This window comes from Scleropages formosus, chromosome 22 (genome assembly GCF_900964775.1).
Source record: "Scleropages formosus chromosome 22, fSclFor1.1, whole genome shotgun sequence".
NCBI classification, from domain to species: Eukaryota; Metazoa; Chordata; class Actinopteri; order Osteoglossiformes; family Osteoglossidae; genus Scleropages; species Scleropages formosus.
In genome coordinates, this window is record NC_041827.1 from 12,934,416 (window position 1) to 12,956,660 (window position 22,245).

General features: G+C 38.2%; 1 protein-coding gene across 1 annotated transcript in view; it reads left to right on the forward strand.

Annotated features, from left to right (window-relative positions):
* The first annotated feature begins 1,035 nt into the window (after positions 1-1,035).
* The window catches only part of grip2b (glutamate receptor interacting protein 2b), a 124,715-nt gene continuing 103,505 nt past the window's right edge, over positions 1,036-22,245 (forward strand). The window contains exon 1 of the mRNA XM_018746863.2: positions 1,036-1,171. Within this exon, the coding sequence (XP_018602379.1) occupies positions 1,036-1,171 (136 nt within the window). The remainder of the gene's footprint in view (positions 1,172-22,245) is intronic.

Sequence of the window (22,245 nt, forward strand, 5' to 3'; positions counted from 1 at the left end):
TTGCAGGGAGGGAAGATGCACTGTATATAAGAACACTTTTTTCCATTTAGGCATTTCTTATGCATAATATTAATATTCAAGGGAATATTATGTTGAAGAGTAACCTTATTTATCAGCTGTGTGCGATATTATGGAACCCCTTTTTGGAACAAGCATTGAAATGTTCGATTCCATATTTACATTACATATTCATAGTACTTTCAAATTTTTTTCTGGGATGTATCACATAAATGTAACATTTCCTTTGTGTTTGATTTGGCACACCTTATGCCTAACTAAAACCATCAGTCTCATTTTGAACAAGCGGATTAATCTAAATCTGGGCGCAACATTAGTAATACCTTCCCAAATCACAGTTAAAAAGTGCTCCCTCCGGGGGGAAAGGCACTGAAAGAGAAAAGCGAGGAGAGCTGACAAGCGAAGGAACAGCCCACGGTTCAAGGTTAGTCACTGGAGATTAGTGGATGAGTCAAAGTTTCACAGTGCTCCTGGCTGTGACTCCTTCACTGGAACCACTGGCAGTGGTGGCTCCTCAATCACTGCAGCAAAGCCCCCTGTTCCTGTACACATCTTCTGCACGTTCTGCTACTTTTCCATAAATATGCTGGCAGTCGGTAGTAGAAATAAAATAAAATAGAGAAAAAAAAAATCAACACAGGCATATTAATCTTTTTCGGAATGCTAAAACATCCACGTGAAGCTGAACGAGAGACTAACACCCTAATAAGGAAAATGACATCATAAAAGATCAAGGCAGAGATAAAAAAAGAGAGCGAGGGTGGGGGGCATGGTTAAAAACCCGCAGGCGGATTCCAGCTGTTTTTTTTCTCAAGCAGTGGGTTGAGGCTTCACACTGCAATAATGGGCTGGATTAAATTCCTGCTTTTTTCCTCTCGCTCTCAGTGCTTCGGGTGAAAAGGCACGGCTGCGGTGCTGCTCCTCCTCGCCTCGCTTGCTGATAGGGGAGGGGGGGGGGGGAGCTGGGGCTTTGACAGGCGAGACGGCCGATCGATGAGTAGGGAAGGGGCGGGCGGGATGGACAGAGTGAACCGGGTGCTGAAGATCGTGCGGAGGCTGTCCCCCAGGAAGAGGCCGAGAGGCTCTCAGCACCAGGCGGGGAGCCCGGAGACCTGCGAGGAGAGCTTGTGCTCCCTCAGCCTCTGCATCGGAGGTAAGTCCGCCACGGGAAAACTTTCCCGTCGCCAGCTGTGCATATGCAGTAAATGCTTCCTAGACATGGTTTAGTGGTGTCACAGGGTGTCCACATTACTTGCTCTCAGAGCAGCATCTTACCATCTTTGTTATGTTTTTTTTTAAAAAAAAAAAAAAAAAAAAAGAATGTAGAAAATTGAGGTTGAACACTGTTCTAGGTGAATAAGGGTCTGTCATTGTTCTGTGCTCCTAATATCACAAGGATGTGCTGATATGCTTCACCTTTCCCTTTCTTGCACTGATGGTGTTTCATCCATGAAATAAAACAATATCTGGGAGGAGAGACTTCAACCTGGCGTCTGATTGTACCCAGCTTAGACGTTTTGCCATTTTTACCTGGAGCAAAGAATACCTCACATGGAGGTAAAGTTGGATATCCTCCTTCAGGACTAAACTTGCACCGTTATTCGTTGGAAGTTTTGGCTTTTCATTATTGGGATGCCATTATTGTTTGGCCAGGGGGCAACACTTAGGCTGCAGGTTCACACAGGGCTGTGCATTGTCTAGAAAAGAATAATGTGGTGTTGAATATTATAGTGGGGATCTGGAGAACAAGGGGAATGGGAGTTTAATGTTACAATAATTAGGCAGGGAAGTTAGATTCATCTTCAAGACAGCCAGTGGCATTTAGCTTGGAGCACTTTTATCCCCTTTCCCTTTTGTATTGACCTCCTGTGTTTTCAGTCCGCTGGGTGTTGAGTACTGGATACTTCGGGTGTATCATTTCTTGTATGCATTCTCACCTTTTCTGTCCGTTTGATCGCTCCATCCATATTCCTCAACACATCAATTCTGCATCCACATAGATATGAAAATGACACCGATGTTGCTTCCTTTGCTAATGTCATGTTCATTTTAGTGTACGGAACTGGGTGAAACAATATAGGAATAGAAAGAAAGTGTCACACATGAATGGAGTTGATGTATAGCGATATTGGGGAGCGCTAATCGCCGAACAAAAAAAACCAATGAAACATTCTCAGGAATCAGACACAGGTTATATTCTTATGACGCTTTAGTAAATCTCGAGTCACACGAATGCGGTCAGTTGGTTTGGGGTTAAAAAGAAAAAAAAAAAGAGGTGTGGGACTTTTAAGCTCCTCAAGATGAACATAGGAATTGAACTGCTGTAACGCTTCAGACTTTGTCGTCCAGTTTATACATTATATACTGTGCTCACACACACAGTTTAAACATTTATACTGCCTACTCTAAAACAATTCTTTTAAAAATCACATCTTCATGATTGCCTGCTATTACTACTTTGTTTTGTTTTAGCGGAGTAGATGCACAAATACACGAAAAGGTGCCAAAAAAGCAAGCAACCAACTAATGTCTAGCTGATGCTTTTCTCCAAAGCGACTTACAATGTTACGGCTACAACTGATGCCAGTCCGTTGCAGTGCACCCGAAGCAGGGCTCGAACCCCACATCTACCACACAGTGGGCCAGTTCTATTAAATATGCACAATGTCCAATACGATTATTAACTAGTACTTAGCTGACACCTTCATCCAAGGTGCCTTGGTGTTAGATACACTGCACTTAACTCCCTATAATCGTACACCTATTGATGTAACAGAGCACTGTGAAAGTTTAACACGCTACAGCCACAAAGACACCTGAGGAAACCCACACAACCATGCAAGCTCCACATGGACCAAGATGAGTTCAAAGCTGCTTTGGGATGCTGTGATGCAGCCGCTCCGCTAAATTTGTTCATTTACCTGATGCGTTTCTTCAAAGCAATTTACAGTCTTAAACTCACACACACACACACACACACACGCTGTCTGAACCGCTTGTCCCTAGGACAGGACGCCAGTCTGTCGTAAGGCACCACAACCGGGACTCAAACCCCAGACCCACCAGAGAGCAGGACCCAGTCCAACCCACTGCACCATCATGCGCCCCAAACTTAAACTACCTACAATTATTTACCCATTTGTACAGCTAGTTTTTTTTTTTTTTACTGGAGCAATTTAAGGTGGGTATCTTACTCAAGGGTAGTACAGTTAGAAATGAAATCTGAACCCATGACCTTTGGGTCCTACAGCAGGAGCTGTAAACACTATGTGACCAGCTGTCCCAGCTAAATACATATTTTACCAGTGCTGCTGATGATTTTTACTTTAGTTCTTTCATCAGCTGTCTTTAATGTTAGCAGCAATGAAGAAAAATTCGTCAGCTAGCACAACTATTCTGGTCATCTTAGACTTGGACATCATGCTGGCATGTGGTGGAAATGTGACAAGACTAATGTATCTGGCTCAGTGCTATATAAAATAAATTGAATTGAGCTGAATCCAGAAGTGGAGTAACGGCAGTGAAGAGTTGGAGACCTTAGAGAGAGCAATTGCAGCAAAGCTACTGAAGCCAAGGAGCTGAAAAGGAGCAGGTCACTTTTGTCACTCACTTCCAACACAAGGTTTAAGCCATATCTGTTGGCTCATACAAAACTAGTCAAGAATGCATTGAGCTGCAAAGATAGTTTTGTATCGATATACAGAAACGACGATGCATTTCAAATAAATCTTCCTTTTCGTTTAGAGAAATATCAGGATAGTGAATCTTAAGATAGATAGATAGATAGATAGATAGATAGATAGATTGATATACTTTATTGATCCCTATAAGGGAAATTATTATGTTACAGCAGCAGAACACAAGTCTGAAAAATACTTGCAATATAAAAAAAATTAATGTTTTCACTAAAAAATATATAAATTTAACAAAGTTGTACCACCACTGATGAAATGAAAAGATCTCAAGTTCGAACTTTACATAGGAATGAAAAAACTATCTCAGACTTTTAAATATGAACAGGTCAATATTTGTTCATTAACAAAAAGTGGTGATACTGGCTGTTTATAGTGTTTGCTGAAAGTAACATTTTTGAGCATCTTATAGAATTATAATACAAATATTTTCAGAAATTAAGTACGTAATTATCTGCTTTTAGCAAATGCTTCTCCTTTGACCTTTCTCCCAGAAAATTTCTTGTTACATCAAATTAGAATAGAATTAATACATAGAATTAATGTTAATGTTTCCGTGCATTTTGAAACCGTTTATTATAATGACAATGAAATGGTTAAATAGTCTAGAAAAGTGGTTGGCATTTATAAGATTTTGCATCATTGTTAAGAATTTTAACAGGTTGACATTGAAATAGTTGAAGGAGTTAAGGAACTGTGTTGGAGAGCTGTTGTTGAAGTAATTTTGTGATATTGGGAGGCTTCTTATTTTTGCTGGGGTGCTGTTAAACTAGCCTAACAGGTTGTCTAGTGTTTTTCCTTGTTTGTCCATTGCTCTTATCCCTGTGCAAAGTGGTCCCTTTGTGCTTTAATTCCACTGTTTATATCTAAACTTGCACTGGATTTGTTTATTGCCCATACTTTTTACATTTATTGACAAAGTCAACACTTTTCTCTATAGCAGTGTGCATCTGCATCATACAGATCTGCACTCATAAGTGGGTCCAAAAGAGATGTTACACCCTTCTAGAATGCTGGAAAGGATTCAGTGATTCAGTGGGAGAGAGGGCACATTGTAGAACTGTTGCGGCAGTTTAGGGATGATCAGTTCCTATAGGTATCGGGGTATGGATGGATGCTTTGACCAAATTACGGGTGTTGACCATACGCTTGTGCTAAACAGTAGCTGAATAGATAATGGATAGACCCAACCTCCTTTCCCTAATTCTCTCTTAGTCAGATCTGTTACATGAGAACACGGATATACTAATTGAAACTTTCTCATTTTCGATATATTATGCAATTTCTTAACATTCAACCTCAATCTTTTAGTAGAAGTGTGGTAGCAATTTCTATTGCATTTACATTTATTAATTAGGCTGATGCTTTTCTCCAAAGCAGCTTAGTTATTTATCCAGTTATAGGGCTGGGTAATTTTACTGGAGCAGTTTAGATTAAGTAATCCTAACCAATGCCCTTGCTTAAGGCTACCACAGCTGGAGGTGGGATTCAAACCTGCAACTAATTAATAATAAATATATGTAATGTGTTGAAGAACCCCTCTCTACACTGCCTTTTAGTTCACAAGTTTCATCTTCTGAGCTGTTCATTGACCAAATCATAACTTACAAAACCTATGGTGGTCAGCTCTCGGTAAGTTCTGTTAGTTCAACATGTTTAAAATTATTCTAGTTGTTTGGTCAGCAGGGTAATTGAAGTTAATCACTACTAATTACAGGGACAGTTTAGTTCAATCAAAAGGTAAGCAATCATATACAAGGGTTTCCAAGACAGAACATTTCCACTAGATTATGTAAGGTTAGATGTGCTTTAATATTCTGGGTGGTTTATCCAACTATTTGGTATGACAATGCAGAACCTATGATGAAAAAGATTTATTTTAAAAAGTGGAAGCAGCTGGGCATTTAAGATCACCCCAAAACTACAGCATTAGTTGGAATTCTGAGATAATGGTTTGAAACAGCGTGAAATTACAGAAGACTACAACTGTAAATGTGTCTGAAAATAATAGCCTAATTTCATTTGCTATACATATTCCACAGTTGGAGCTAGTTTGATAAAAAGTCTTTTACAACTTTCTTTTGGAATAGTGATTATTGTAGTCTATTTTACATACTTGAATTTGTGCAACAAGACTTTCCACAGGCACCCCTAGAATCAGAGCTTTATTCCAAATCTGTGCATGCTGTTACACTGTTCACTGAACTCAGCAGTCTGAATGTGTTACCTCCTTTTTGTCCAGTCAGATTCAGTAGTTCATATTTAGCTCTTGAAATCTTCACATTTCCTAGTAATGGATCAGTGAAGAAAACCTATTAAAAATTTCTCCTGCCAACGAGCACATGAATGAACTTTTCCTCTTTAAAGCTTGAAGAAAGTCTGACTTGAGAAATATTTATTTCTGGCACCTGTTTGTAATTTTAGTATAAAAGGAATTTGAAATCACTGAGGTTTATGGCAGATTCAGAGTTTGGTTGCAAAAGGGTTCTGCGGTTATGCAATTCATTCATAATGCATAAGAATTTTTTTTTTATATTTCTCCAAAAAATACTGATCAAAGTCCCACACCTGTGCAGAGTTTGTTCATAGTTATTTAAAAAATAATACTGGTCAGACAAAATACTAGATAGGATGAGATCAAAGCATAAAGCTAAATTTAAACTTTGGATGGTTTGTATGAAAAAAAAACGGTGTGGTATCAAGCTGATCTGTGGACGGTGTGATTTGTTTTACATTTCAGTGGTGAGTGCTTTCATTAGGAATGGTGTAGGCATGGTGTATATATCATGGATATTTCCATTCCTTTGGCAGAGTGCAGGGTACCTGGGAGTCCACTACTGTTTAATAAATCTCAGTGTTAATGAGAAAGGTATATATAATATGGGTATAGCATGGACTGACATAACTGCCCATGATATGAAATGCAATAAACATATTAACACTAGTCTTTGTGTTGTCTCACTGCTAATGCAGTAATCACCTTCGTTTAACATACTGAAATCATCTAAGCCCTGAATTTTAAAACCGTGTTTGCGTGCTCAGGTGCGGCTGTGTTGCTCCTAGAGATTGTACGGTTTTTCTGAGCATCTCTGATTGTCTGCAACTGATTTTAACAGATAACTGGTCTTTCAACTCACTTACTAAAATGGGGTGTGTGTCAGAAAGGATATTTACCAGCAGCAAATCTTCTAGTTAGACATGATGGAGAAGGATTGCAGGTGTAAGATGCACCTGTCTCCCAATATTACAGCACATTGCCATGGTAACCACAGCCATGGCTTTTATAGGGAAAACCCAGGCTTTTTGGTCGAGCTCAACACATCCTTACCAAGCCCAAAAGTAATCACTTTGCAGTAACCCAACTATTTTGGCCATCCACTGCAGCACTTTCACTCGCTTATAACCATTTTCAGCCATTGACAAAACCAGCATATATTTGTGCTACTCCAGATAATTTTTTACTGTAGTTAAGCCAGAGCTCATCTTGAATCTTTTGGTACTTAAAATACTGCTAAATACTGAAAATACTGTTTACTAAATACTGTAACTGTAAATTATGAAAGCTCTGGCATTTGGATAAATCATGAGCATGAAATTTTAATTAGTTTTATTATTTTATCACCATTACTTGTTCTTATATTATAAAAATTCACATTCCCAAAACGAATTTTGTTCCTCAAGTAGGTTATATCACAGGCTCTGGCCTTGTAGAGATGGTATTTTATCATTCAGGTAAGAAATGAGAAAGGGCTAAAATGGAGGAGAATCTGTTGTCTCTATTCTGTATAATGACAAGACCTCAGGTAAATATCTATTCCAGTAGTCTGTGTGGGATCAGCAGCTAACAGGTGGGCCTTAAACTCTTAGGAGGCAGTCCAGATCCAGGCTTCCGTCAGTGTGTTTACACTTGACATTCAAAATAGAGCAGGTGTCTGTAACAAATTCAGAATTACTTGTAAATAATTGTATTTCATTTCTAGTACAGCTAGAGACTATATGGTACTCATCCCCGATTTTATGCTAACATTAACCAGTGAAGAATTGACATAGTCTGTAAATGATGAAAAGAATATAAATGCTTTTTTTATGTGTTGTTACATACTCTATATAGTGAGTTTTAAAGGCGCGATGTCTTCAAGTAGATGGATATACAAGACAATTTTAAGCATTTCTGAGAATCTGTGGAATCTTTTGTACTTCTACGTTGCTGGGCTGGACACATGACTTCAGAGACAGTTTTGAATTGGGCTCAGAATTTGTTGACAATTCCTCAATTCCAACATTGACATTGAAATAATACAATACATTAATCCAGACAACAGGAAACAAACCATAAACAAGACAGATAATAACAAGATTAACATGGCATTCTGGTACTATGGAGTATTATGGTATTTTATGGTGCTATGTGGAGTAATGGTTAGTGCCACCAACGCTGGACTTGTAAGTTGCAGATCCAAAGCCCACCTTCTACTGCGGTACTGCTAAGCAAGGTATTTACCCTAAAATTCATGCAGCAATAATACCAAGCTGTGTAAATGGGTAAATCATTGTAAGTTGCTTTAGATGAAAATGTCAACTGTACCTATCTGACTGTGTGACTATATGGTGTCAAATTATTCGTCTGCATGCTAAGGAAGAACTTTGAGCTCCTCATGTAAGACTAATGTTACAAACAAACTATAGCAAAACACAAGACCACAGGAAACTCCTTGCTCTTTCTTGAATGACCCCAAACAACCGTATAAAAAGGGAAAAGAAAAAAAAAAAAAAGTGGAAATAGCATGGTGGTGTGTTAACAGTTACAGAAGCAAACATATAATCATTAACTTCACAGTTATGTGACAAACCAGAAAGGTGAGCAGAAGGTAGGGAGGGCTTCACCTGGTGTTAGTGCTAACCATGACAGAAACTCCCTGTAACCAGCGTCGCAGCCAGGCACGTTTCCTTCCCTTAACCACTTCTGTATTATCGGTGCATTTCCTAGAGGGAATGAAAATCCTAAAAGCCACCCGTGGGAAAAGTGAAACTATCTCCTGACCCCTCACTAAGATAAGTCACACCTATGCTCTATGGGAATGGTATCCACCTTGAAATACCAACATATGTAGCTGTCACAGTAGTTGTAGTGCTGAATTTAAAAATCAGCTATTTACTAGCTGTAATTTGTAATGCATTTTTGCCTTCAACAAAATTCTAGACAGTTCTCAAACATTAGAACTAGAGTCTTAATTTATTCTGTATTTTTCTAAAATTCATTGGTAATCTGCTGAGTTTTATAACAGAAAACGAGCTTAATCCCAGGAATAAGATACCTAATGTGACCTGAATACAGTCAGTAGGTTTCTAAAGTCAGATGCCAGTACATATATTCCGTTATAGCCCAACTCTGTTTGTATTCTAAAAAGAACTAGGGGTGTCAGAAGAAGCATCCTTCTTCTCTTGCTCAACAGCATGACCTGTTTGCTATCATTTTGCAAAATAATTTGATGACAAGGGTAATGTGTACATGCTAAATTTGACAAGGTGAAAAGTACAAGTGTCATCTTGTCACAGTACCTTTGGTGTTGCGAAAGCCTGCAAGCGCAACGAACATTTGAGTGTCAAAATCCTGCGCTGTCACTATCATGCCTGGTGCTCAGATCATCATTTTCATGACTCCAAGTTGCACACACTTTAAAAAATGCATGGCCAACATGTCACTAATGTTCTGATACTAAAAGTATCAGATACACAGTAGGTAGGATAGGAGCGCAGGCATGGAACCTGAAGGTTGCTGTACCCTTGAACAAAGTACTGGATATGTTACTCCGGTGTTTATAGAACTGTACAAAGATGCTTTGCAACAAACCAAAAATGTATGGAGAAGGATAAATAAAGCTTTTGGCCAAAGAAGGGCCAATTATTTACAGCCTTGGATCTGCTAAGGGGCCCCTCATTGCATGCTGTGACAACACAAGTTTTTATTTTTTTATTTTTTTAAAATCTGTGTAGTCCAGTTCTCCTCTATATATTCCAAACTCACTCATTCCTGTTTGTTGTAAAATTTTGACTGTAGATGCTTTGCTTTCTTGTATAATTAAGTCAAAGAATAGTACTAATATTACTGGTATTTTTGTACACACCATCCTTTCTCAAGATATACTTGCTTGTTGTGCACTGCTGTACAGCTCATATTAAATTTGTGAAACATATGCTGTCTTTATAATTAGCAGACAAAAAGCCCCACATCCAGTTGCTGCATTTCGAATTAGCATTTATTCTGTGATTACACTACTATCTCAGCACCATTTTTTTTTCCAGCTCACAAATCAAAGTTTCAAGATAACCAATGGGACATTGAAGGTACTTATTTGTATCGTAGTAGGGGTCCTCAATCTATTAGAAAATCAAGAATGCTTCTGTAGGCATTTTCGTTTATATGATCATTATGACCTGGGAACATGAGTCCTTGTACTGTTTTATAAGGAGTTTTTTGTTATAATATCAGCTAGTTATGACAGTGAATACTTGCTAACCAAGTATTTGACCTGTCTTACAAGTAAAAGAATGTCATGTTGCTGGTTTTGTTAGTTTTCAGTATTTGAGAGCTTGATGTTGATTATCTTTTCCAAGTACGAATCAGAAGAGTTAACTACATTTCTTCATTTAAAGATGCGATGAAAGGCTGTAAAGTGTTCAGATAAGCCACACAAATGAAAAGTTAATAATAAAAGAACTCGTGCTGAAGGTATCTCGTTGTTGTGCAGCAGTAAAATGGCTGGAAAATAGTGTTTCTTTAATCTGTGTGTTTTACTTAATCTTTCATTGTGTGGAATTTCTGTTATTTTATGAAATTCAGTAATTATCTGGCCCAAGTGTAAAAAAAAAAAAAAAAAAACTAAATATTTACCACAGTTTCGATCTAAAAAAAACCTGCCTCAATTGATTACTGCTATTAGGTGTTGTATAACAAGGTAATTAATGATTTTGCTTCCAGCAAGCATAGATGAATCAAGGTAAGCATAATTTAGGTGAAAATTTAGAACAATTCTGCTGGACCCTGCTGGTCTTATTTCCCTTTCATGGTGATTTAAAAAAAAAAATATATATATATATTAAAAATTCATAGTTAATATTTTGGTCTTTTTGAGGCCCCTTTTCAATTTTCTGCCTTGGTCCTAAAAAACTCATGCGCCCAGTTTCAAGAACAAAACAGTGTGTGAGAAGGCCACCTCAGTGGATAACAGAGTCAGTTGTTGAGGATATGAGATCCCAACAAGGGCTTTGTGTTTCGGTTTATGATGGTGGGGTCATTTATGATCATCTGAGAGTATACATCACCAGACAGTCCCCACCAACTCCCAGTAAGATGGCAAATACGTTATTTACTGATGGGATGGCCTCGTTTTCTTTTCTTCTAAACAAGTAAACTCAGATTGTCCACAAGATCCAGTGAAATATTAGCACCATAAATCGAATAAAAGCTCCCCTCACCCATTTACAATATTGCCCAAAGCTTTTGGGAAGTCTGCCTTGTTGTAATCTGACAATAGCTGCAGCATAGAGTAGCAAATAAAATCCAGGAGAACGTTTGTTTTGTCATCCTTTAGGGAATAGGCAGCAGCAACAGCATCCTAAGGCAGAATTCCAAGCGTCAACCTTTAGCTCAGGCACTGGAAATAGATACCGTGGAAGGGGTTTGCTTCAGGAAGCACACACACGTAGACTGTGAATGCTGGAAGAAGGAAAAAGGCTGCCGTTTTTGATAATAAACGTAAACCGATTCAGCGGCTATAGAAAGATGATGGTGATGTCGTTCTTAAAGCATTGATTCCCAACCAGGGAGAGATTTCAGTGAAGACTGCAAGAAGGATATGGAAAACATGCAAATTTCCTGAGAGGGTCTATAATAGACTTTCATTTCAGTTCTGCACAAGATGATTTTTTTTTTTTTTCTGTTCAGTTAGGCTTTCACTGCATAAGTAGGAGGTAATTTTTCAGGTCAGGTGCAGATTAAAAACATGTCTATTAATGGCTTTTTGCATTAAAGAGATGCATTTTACAATCTGTTGTTCTGCATACTAAGCAGTGTCATGAATCACTGAAGTGACAGAAAATAATGGCAGATGAAATGGCAAAATGTTATAATTTTATTTGCGTTCATTAATTCTCTTGTGCTCAGTGCAGCACATTATGCACATCTGATGGGCAACACATGCTGGATTTCCTCACCTTCAAGTTTCCTTAAAAATATGTTATACTTTCCAAATGTAATTTCATATTTATTTGCCTCACATAAGATTTGTAAATGTGTAGATTTAGGTCACAGGTTTTTTTTTTTTTTTTTTTTACAGCTCTCATTCACTCCCTGTCTTTCTTGCTCTGCTGTGAAAATGTTTGTTGCAAAGTGTTTACCATGCTGCAGTTGATGCTGTTCCATAGAGCTCTGGGGTCGAGTGCTCAAATACAGCTAGGGTTTTATGCTGTGTACTGTTGCTCATGTGGGTTTCCTCTGGCTGCTCCACTTATCACAGACATGCTGTTTGTGAGAACTGGTGACTCTGGATTGCTCTCGGTATGCCAACCCATGCATGCTACCCTTTCTACGCATGATACTTGCAATGCATGCAATGCAAATGCATTGTAACGGCATCAAAATTAAAAGGGCTGTAAAAACTTGCTCAAAATTCATTTGAGACATCTGGTTTATGATCTGATGTTTTATAACAGTTTGCTCTGGTGTAGAAAGTATGATGGCTGGAAGAAATAAACAGCTTTCATGAGTTACTGCATGTCACACAACATCATTAGAGGACTACCAACATTCCGGTGAAAAGTTTCATATGTCTCATATTCGGGTGAAGTGTGCACCTCCAGTATATCTTCAAACATCTTTTATAGGGGGTGTGCTTATGTGGAATCCAAACTGTATTATTAGTTACCTTTCTAATTGCCTAACTTTTCTGGCAAATTTACCTTTTGACGTCTGTTCCTTTCAACATTTTCAGTGTTGTATGTTAATGCAAGACTTAAAACACTAAGTACTCAATGCATAAGCATTTACTGTTTCCTGCAATTTTAAGATAAGCTTTGAATGGAAACTGGGCAAGGTGTTTTTGTGGAAATAGCAACAATCTTTTACTGAAGGCAGTACAGCCTACATGTCATCAAAAATGAATTTGGCATATAATTTAACAAGAATAAAGAGGGGAACAAATCAAACTAAATTTCATTTAGTTTTTTTTTTTTTTTGAATGGTTGAGTGTACACTATTCCAGTAAGATTTTTCTCCCCCATCACATCTCCAGAATAAAAGTATCAAAGTGCTGGGAATGAATGCATATTTAAAACTGAGATGAGTTGAGGTGTTACCTGAAATATCCTATCATGCTGTACTAGGATAAGGTAGATTCTGTGAATTCACTTGAAGTTCTCATATTGGATGCTGAGGGAGGTTGGTTAAAATGTAGCACCATTTGATCTCCAACTACATATGATGTATCCATCACTCCCTTAGATTAAAACTGTTAAGGGCAATAGAAGACCAAAATGATATTCAAAAATCTCTTGGTATCTCCTAATGAATCTCCAGGCTGCAAGAGTGTTGGATACCACAAAAAGTAAAGATGGAATCTAATGGAATTTCTCAATAAAGATCTTAACAATGTTGGGTGACATGAATCGGACTGTATGCCAATCCACAAAGAAACTAATCTATCCTGGAACCAAGTAATAATTTACTGAATTTGTACAGCTAACAAATAAAGGCTCATATTTGGTAAATAAGCCCTGCCCATGTATGCTTTGATCCTCTGCCTTTTATTGTTTCAAATTAATCTTGAAATCAAGGTATCTAATTTTTTAAACATTCAGTGAACAAATGAGACAAATTCCATAATAAAGCAGTCAGGATGAAATATTCATCATAACAGGATTAATTTTTATAGGTAAAAAGGTTCATGCAGCCAGATCCTCTTTAACCTTTCTAATTAGCAGTGAAAAGGTGGCATATAGTTGGTTATTAAACCAGGGGTGACAGAATTCTCATATACCTAATACGAGTGGAAATGTATAGCACTGTTTAGAATACGGAGGAATATTCAGTTACTGTCCCAGCGACCTAGGAAGATGAATTTTATAACGTGAACGTTTATTGTAATAGGATATCACACGCAGAATTGCTGGGACTGATGTTTCAGGGTTCTTCAGGTACAAGAGTAAATTGTCAGCATAAAGGGAAAAATTATGGTCCTCTTCTCCTACTCGCACACAAGATATAGTCTTATTGCTCCTAATAGCTTTTGCCAGATGTTCAATCACAAGTGTAAATAGTAATGGCCAAAGAGAACCTTGTCTGCAGCCTCTTCCTACTGGGAATATGTGTGCTAAATTGTGTCAAAGAGTTGACATAAAAGGTTACTTTAGATACTAAAATTGTTACTCATCTTAAAATTATCGTTAAAGAAAACTTTGTTAAACAGGAAATAAACGCTTCAGATTCCTTAATGGACCCTGTCTATTTATACATAGTCCTGATTTTTCAGTGCAACCATTTCTTCAATAGCAACTGAATTAGCGTATAATCATCCCTTCACCCAGAAAGTGTTGTAGTCCCGTTAGAACACTTCCAGACTGAGTGTGATTCCAGACTTTGATCCTCACCTAATGTAGAACATAAATTACCATAAGGAAGCGCTGAGGTTAACGGTCTTAGACAGTGATGAACATTGACTGTGTTCCGATCCAGATCCAGATTGGAAGAACAGGCTTGCTTACTCTGTGAAGCAGATGTCATCAAGCATATTTTGTGATCTATTGCATGGCAACACTTTTCGCTGAATATATCCATGTTTTTATATTTCGTAGTGGAAAGGCAACGAGTAGTCAGACTGTAGGCGATTTCTGAGGGCTCATGCACATAGCCATATTTAAAGAGCAGGAGGGACAGTTCCTGATAGTGCCAGTATTTGTGTGTCAGTATTTAGATACTATGCATGTTTGCATTTTTTATGGCTAAAGGTTAGTTATCAATGCAATGAAAATGCTTTGTACATTTATTCATTTTGCACTCTCCTCCAAGATGATATGCAGCTCACTGCACACAAAAGTGTATCTCACAAAAAAAGAGTTTTAGATATAGACACACAATTCTCAAAGTGCCGTTTGTCCAAAATCACCCTTTTTGCTGCCACACATTACATGAGTAGCTCACTACAAAGATGAATTGTAAAATAAATACGCAGGTGACTGTGAAATTATTACAAAATGTAAGGATTTATTTATGTGAGCCAGAAAAATGCAGGTGACCACTGGCTTATACTACGATTACTAAGCTAAAATTTGGCATTTTAATGTTCAGTCACTGTAATTACTTGTGTACACTGTCTTTGCTTCTTTTTGAATAGCACATTTCTGAATCATTGCCATTACTGCAAATAGTAATTTAATTTATAAAAATAGAATCATAATATGGAAATAGACACATTAGGACATATTAAATAAATATCAAGTGTTTACAGATACATTTTGAGCTTAAAATATTTTACATACAAAACATTTTAATAATGGCCATGAAAATTTAAGCTGGATGTTAATACACCCTGGGCCTGAATGAGCTATGTATAAACATAAGTACAATTCAGCACAGGATGTACATTTGTATTTGAATGGAACCTTGTTTATCTGGGTCTACTGTAACCATATGGTTATAAATTCTCAAAAAGAAAAACATTTTTTTTTTTTTTAACTACAGCAGTCTTACAAAGGGCTTGCGTGACACTTTAAGGAGTCCAGTACTTGATATTATTTTTTAACCGGTACCCATTTACAGAATTTAATGCACTGTACCCTTTTCCCTATAGCCATGTTTCTACACTGGATGTGATACAGACATCTCATTAAAACTCACTGGGGTGAACATAGCATGCACCAGTGCAGAGATGGACAACTCTGGTCTTCAAGGGTGAAGTTCTGAAGACTTCAGAAAATAGATTTCAATTTGTACATGACTGCTATGTGAAGTACCAGGTGAGGTGACAAAACACCCAGTTAACCATATCAACAGAGCAATTGAGAGCTGAGAGTGAGCAAATCCAACATGCCCTGCAGCTTTTCAGGATGTGGCCCCCTGTGCTCTGTTGCTTGCATTGCAGTAGTTTGTGTGTGTTCTAAAAGTGTAAATTGAAGAGTGTGGTGAGGACAGTGATGGCACACTCCACAGCTGCATTCATCAAGCTAAGCATTTCAATCTCTGCGCACTTTATTATTTGAGTATTTTTCATTGAGTGAAATGCAAAGAGGTGGGCAGTAGGTGACTGTATAGATAAATATGTTGAAACTATGGATATTCCAGAGATATTCGATAAGGTAGTTTTTTCACCCGTTTGACGCTCTGCAATTTGCATTTTCAGGTGCGTAAACAAACAAGCACTTCTGGTGTTGTTAAATGACTAATCTCACAGGAATAACATCTCTTTTAATGACTTTGTATCAGTGACAAAGCGCTGATTGCATTTCGTATGACGCTGTGCTTTGGCTGTGGTTCCCCCGACACTCCACCACCACCCCATCCCTCCCCTCCCCTCCCCTCTGTAATGATGTGCAACTGCAGAACATGATTAACTGGCAACAAGCCGCTTAAAAGTGCAGCCCTCTCTGCGAAGCACTCCTATCGTCGGGCTCGGAGATACAGTAATGAAAAAAAATGTGGATCTCATTTGTAAGTGCAAGGAGGGAAAGAGAGGGAAGGGGAGAGGCAGAGACAGGCAATTATTTCTGAGTGAGTACTAACAACAAAAATAAATCACATGGAGCCAGTTTCAGAGCACATTAAGCAAGTGCAGTCTTCGCCATCAGGTGGGCTGTTTTTCAGAGCACATGAAACCAAAGTCAACATGCAACCAAAGTTAAGTCAGATATGGAGTTCATGCTTCCTTGCCCCACAGGTCACATGTGATCAAAGCTGTGGTATAACCTTACTGATTTAGAGCAGCTCGTGAGTTCAGTGGAGCTCGAAAATCGCTGCTGCCAAGAGGCCGACTTGGGCAGTCGGGGTCCCAATGTTGGTTAACGGTAATTGCAAGGTAGTTTTTTTTAAAAGCCATCTCGCCGAGATGCAGAGCAGAGCCACTTTGCAGAGCAGATGTGAGTCATCATGCAGATTAAAGTGTTTAATACTCTTTATTCATAAGAGATTCTGGCAGCTTTTATTAATGTGCTGTATATACATTAAAAAAAATCTACTCCCTCGCGTTGTACTCATGGGTATTTGGCAAAATACCAGTGTATTTTCAATGAGAGAACAAGTGGAGCCTCCTTTTCCAGAGATGAGTTTGCACTTTATTTTTAACAGAAAAAGCTTAAAAGGTTTCCAGTGTTGTTTAGGTAGTAATTTTCTCCTCTGCCAAAAAATGGCTTATTAATGCTGCACCTTGAATAAAGCGAGACTGAAAAGGAGGCACAAGTAGATGCAGGGAAAGAACTGGAACAATTATTTAGCGACAAAATCGTCGTCTTTTAAGTACCGCAGTCGTGTTTCGGTTTGTGCGCGCTATCCGAGTGATGATATCGCAAACGGTCGGCGAATGCACGGGAAAACAACAGAAAATTGCGCCGTTGCCGGGCCGTGTTACTTCTTGGGCGACCCAGGTTCCTCGATGTTTGCGATCCTTTTGATAGCTATGAGGTTCATAGCCCGTGTGCGGTGTGTCATTACCGGGAACTGGGCAGCAGCCGGGTCCTTTAATTGCTGTTGCTTTATGTTGCATCAGTGGGAACAGGATCTGATTTCAGAGGGGGACAAATGGAAGCGATGGAGCAACTGGGCAGGGTGTGCGGTTGATGGGACCGAGAGCAGCAGGGTGTGTGCAGGCGCTGGTGGGTCGCAGGCTGTGGTGGATTGGCCTTGCCCCGAAGCCCTGCGGTTTCCAGAGGCGTCCACTGCTGAGGAGCACAGAAATGGAACAAAGCAGCTTGGAAAGGATTAGGCTCTTCCTCAGGGCTTCCTAAAGTTGCTTCTACCTGCTTTGCATTCAGAACTTCCGAAATTCACCGCTAGTCAAGTTTTCATTTGTTTGCATGCAAAGTTTTCTTTTGAAATCTTATTTTTATCACTCACTCTTCCTTTAAAAGATTTTAGTTTGCCTGCCAGGAATTGCTGATCAATATTTGCTTCCTCACTTGACTCGTCTGACCCTGATCTTGACCTCACTGTTAAAGAACAGGCTTTATCCATTAACAGACAACTGATAGCTTCTGAGATTTGGCACAGTGAGAAGGGACAAGCTTCTCCCTCTCTTGCATGGCTGCAGGGTTTGAAAAGGTAATGAAGGTACAGGAAGCTGATTATTTTATTTCTTCAGTGAAACATAGTAAGGTTTTATTTTTCTCCATCTGGAATTTCCTCACTAAATTGTTCTAGCACTTAAGTTTCGTCTGTAAGAGTAGCTTATTCGGTTTCAGTTCATTTGGATTTGATGGGGTTTTTTTCCACCTAGTGGTTATGAAATTTCTATTATTATGCATATTTCAGGGGAGTTATCTGCTCCTAATACCATTTTCATGTTCTGTTTTTTCAGAACTGTATGGGGAAAAACAAAAAATGAATGTGTTATGTTTACCAGCATTCTTGATTATTTTTTGTTTACATAAAAAAATAGATTTAATTTGATGTTCATCTAGGAATAATTAATTTTTTAAAACTGAAAGAAGCATCATAAGGTGGAAGAGTTTACGGTCAACATATTGCTTATTGCAATATGATCCCTCCTATGAATTAGTCCATATGACATGTCTATGTCTTTAATTGCTTTATTAACAGCAGGAAACCTGGTTGGACAAGAGATTTGAGAGGTGAATGTGTTTTTTTAAATCTTTTTCAGTGTATTTGTTCACCTTTGTTCGTGGGATAGATTTTCACTACATGGAGACTAACTAGTAAGAGTATTTGCATAGCTTTTCTACAATTGCTGGTTTCTAGAATCCCTCCAGTCTCCCAGTCAATGTAGAGCTGTTTTGTACTCTGACCACAAATTTTCCATGTCATATCACAGCTGGGCTCTCGACTTTGCTAGATGTGCAAATTTGTTCTTGATGTCCCATGTAATGCTGCAAATGATTTAATTACAGTATGGTAATCAATGACCTGTGTTGTGTTCTCATTGTATTTTATCATTTGTGGCCAAACCATAATTAGTCACTTCACAACCCAGAAAACAAAAAGACATTTCCCCAGAGAAGGAGTTAAAGCAGACTCATTGTTGTTAACTTTAATGTGTGAAATCTGAATTGTTTTGAATCATGCTGAAGTAGTATTTTACTATGTTTCATGTGCAGCCTTGCAACTTGCCACACTAAGGCTTACAGTACTCAGTCCAATTTTACGGAAGATTAATGGGATTTGCTAGATGCAGGGTAGAGTGGGAATTTCTCCAGAGCAAACAGTGGTGAAAATGAATTCCCTGTATGATACAGACAAAATAAATCACTCCAGTAACAGCATTAACAAAAGTTAATCGCCTTACCGTGGTTAATAAATTAGATCTCTCAATCATGACTTTTTTTTTTTTTAGCTGTTTTTATCGTGTCAAAGTTCTTCTCACTGCATTTTTCAAGTTTTAGTTGTTCTTGGTTTTGTTACTTTATGGTGTGTCTTTGTGAAACATGTAATGTCTTGAAGAGGATTGGGTTTCTTTTTCATACAACAGGCTTACTGTTCTTTACAACTTAACATAGATGGAGCAGACATGCATGCTGCCAACCCTGCAAGGTGATTCCTGAAAACACAGTTCCCATCCCCAGTAATCAGTTCACAACAGTTGTTCAACATAAATGCAATAAAATAAACAGGGAATGAAGACTCATGGGAAAATTGCAGCAAACAATAAATCCATTTAACTATGTATAATAAATTATGCATAGCGCAAAGAGCTACTTCCTATCGCTTTGACAACCTCAACGAATCACAGCCATTGATTAACATCAGTCTGATATCACAATTGAAATATTAGAGTCAATATCATTATTATTGATTCCTTTAGCTGATTCTTTTCTTTGATTAAACTTAAAATATTCAAGAAATAATTTGTGTAACAAATGATTTTCTAACTAATATGTAAAATGACAAAACTTTGGTCAATACCACAAATATTAGCATATATACTGGACTGCAATATTGATGGTTATAGACTGTAGGTAGAATAATCTGTTCTTGGTTATGCTGCAGTTTAGAGGAATAGGGAATCCCTTTCTCTCCTGCTTTCAAGAAGAGGTTTTCACTGCTGTGCCTTTAGTAAATTATGATGTCTGTTAATAGATAGGTTTTTATTTTCTGCTGATGGAGAAACAAGTGAAACATGTTGTTGAATCAAGGAATATTTGGAAATTTGTTCTTGTTTATACAGTTTTTGGAATATACTGTTATGGCTAGCGTTAAAATCTACACCAGCAGTTCTCATATTAATTAAAGTAGAATAACTCTTAATTCCACAAACAGCAGATTTCTATAAACTAAGTGTCTGCTGGTAATTTAACAGGAAAAAAATTTGCAGACGTGAATAAACACAGCGATCTTGTAACACACACTCAACTGCGTGTCCGTCAGTCACAGCGGCCCAACACCTATCCTGGAAGAATAAGCAGGGTACTCCTTGAAAAGGATGGCCATCTATAACAGGAGAGCCACGCACATTTATTCCTGTAACATAGTCCAGATCCATTAGATAGTCTTCAGTAAGGGCCATCAAAATTTTTCATGGCTCTCTCTTATAAACAATTGAGTGTACAGAGGGCCAGGGACAATGTTTTAAAAGAGGAGATGTTTTTGGTTGAATCCCTCCACCTAATCGTGATCAGACGAAGTGATTTAGAATTTGTCTTTCGAGACCTGCTGCTGTTCTATCCCTTCATCTATTTGGAAACAAGTCTTTTCATAGGTTCCCTGCAAGCCCGTATGGGACAAGCGCTTCTGAAAATGTGTGTGTCTTTTCATAGCTTTGTTTTCTAAACAAGTGAGTGTACACTGAGTAGAGACATTTCTGAGCTTGGTTGGGCACCCCGCATGCTTTCACAGACCTCTACTGTCTTATGACAAAGCTTAGCGATATGTGGGCAGAACATTGGCAGCAATACATGAGCAGTTACTGGACTAGTATTCTGATCACTTATGTACAAGAACACATTGCTAGCTGAGAACAGTGATGACTGCCAGGAAGTAGAGCCAGGAAACATCCCTATGTCTTAGTACTGAAGAAGATGCAGCTGTCTTTATTGAGGTGTATCAGTACATTATGTGTATTTTCTCTGCTGCCACACTTCAAGATCTTGTATGTAGAATTTATGAGTCTGGTATACCTTTAAAATATAACTTAAAGCTTCTAATATGTTTGTGAGTATGTATAGAAAACCGAGTTAAAAATTAAAAGAAAAACATCAATGTATTTAATGTTATCTGGACTTATGAAATAATGGAAAATATCTTCATTCAGTAGGACTCCCGACTTATTCCACAGGAAGGATATGAACAGAGATGTTTCAGTGTGTGATGTATGGAGGTATATATCAAGGCATATGTGGTGAAGGTGCCAGCCAGTTGGGTCCAACTCTTGGCATCCAATCGAGTGATTTTCTTGGAAAGAGAGGACGGGAAGTGGTTTCCAACTGTCATCTTCAGTGCATGTCAGTGGGATTCAAACATGGGGAGAAACGTGTAAACTCCACACACACACTGAGTTGGAGTCAAACCTCATGCACACTCAGCAGCTCAGGAGCTGTGCGGTACCGTGCCAATATAGAATACACTTACTCATTTTGCTGAAAATCACAGAAAGCACACTTATCAGCAGATAAACGTCAAAGTGCAACAGTTAATGTCCTTTAATGTTTATTGCCTTGTTTGTTTCATGTGAATTATTTGAAACTTCAAACATAAATTCCACAAACAGATTTGGAATGTAAGGAAAGCACATCTAGTTGTTATATATGCATTTACTGTGTTATCTTAGTAGAATTAGAGTAGGGAAACATTCCGTTTATAGTTTTAAGATAAGTCACATTTTTGTTTGCATCTTGTATAAAAGGTGGAAGATTAATTTCTGTGGAACATAACAAACATAACAACTGTAATGACCTAAACAAAACAAAACTGCTGTTACTTTCTGGTTCTTTCCACTTCAGGAAAGCAGGGTTCTTACCGTCTGTGGGAAGTCTTTATCGCCTTGGGTCATGGCATTGCATATTGATGTGAGAAGAGTTCTTTGCAGCTTCTTCCTGCTAGGTTTCTGTTAACAGCTTCTGTAAAAGGAAACAGGTACCAAGCCAATGGAAAATGTGATGGTTTGTACCTCCTGGTTTAGCAAAGCTCCAGAAGAATGTTAATAAAAACAGTTCAATCTGTGAAATTGTACATCACCTATACTTTCACTTAACTGAGTTGTTATATAAATTACAAGTACCTCGAGAAGACCAGAACCCGATAGTTGGCTGCAAGCTTTTTGTGAGTGAATAAATGTCAGTGGGAGGAATAAGAAAGGTTTAGATTGTGTGTTGTGCCCAAAAC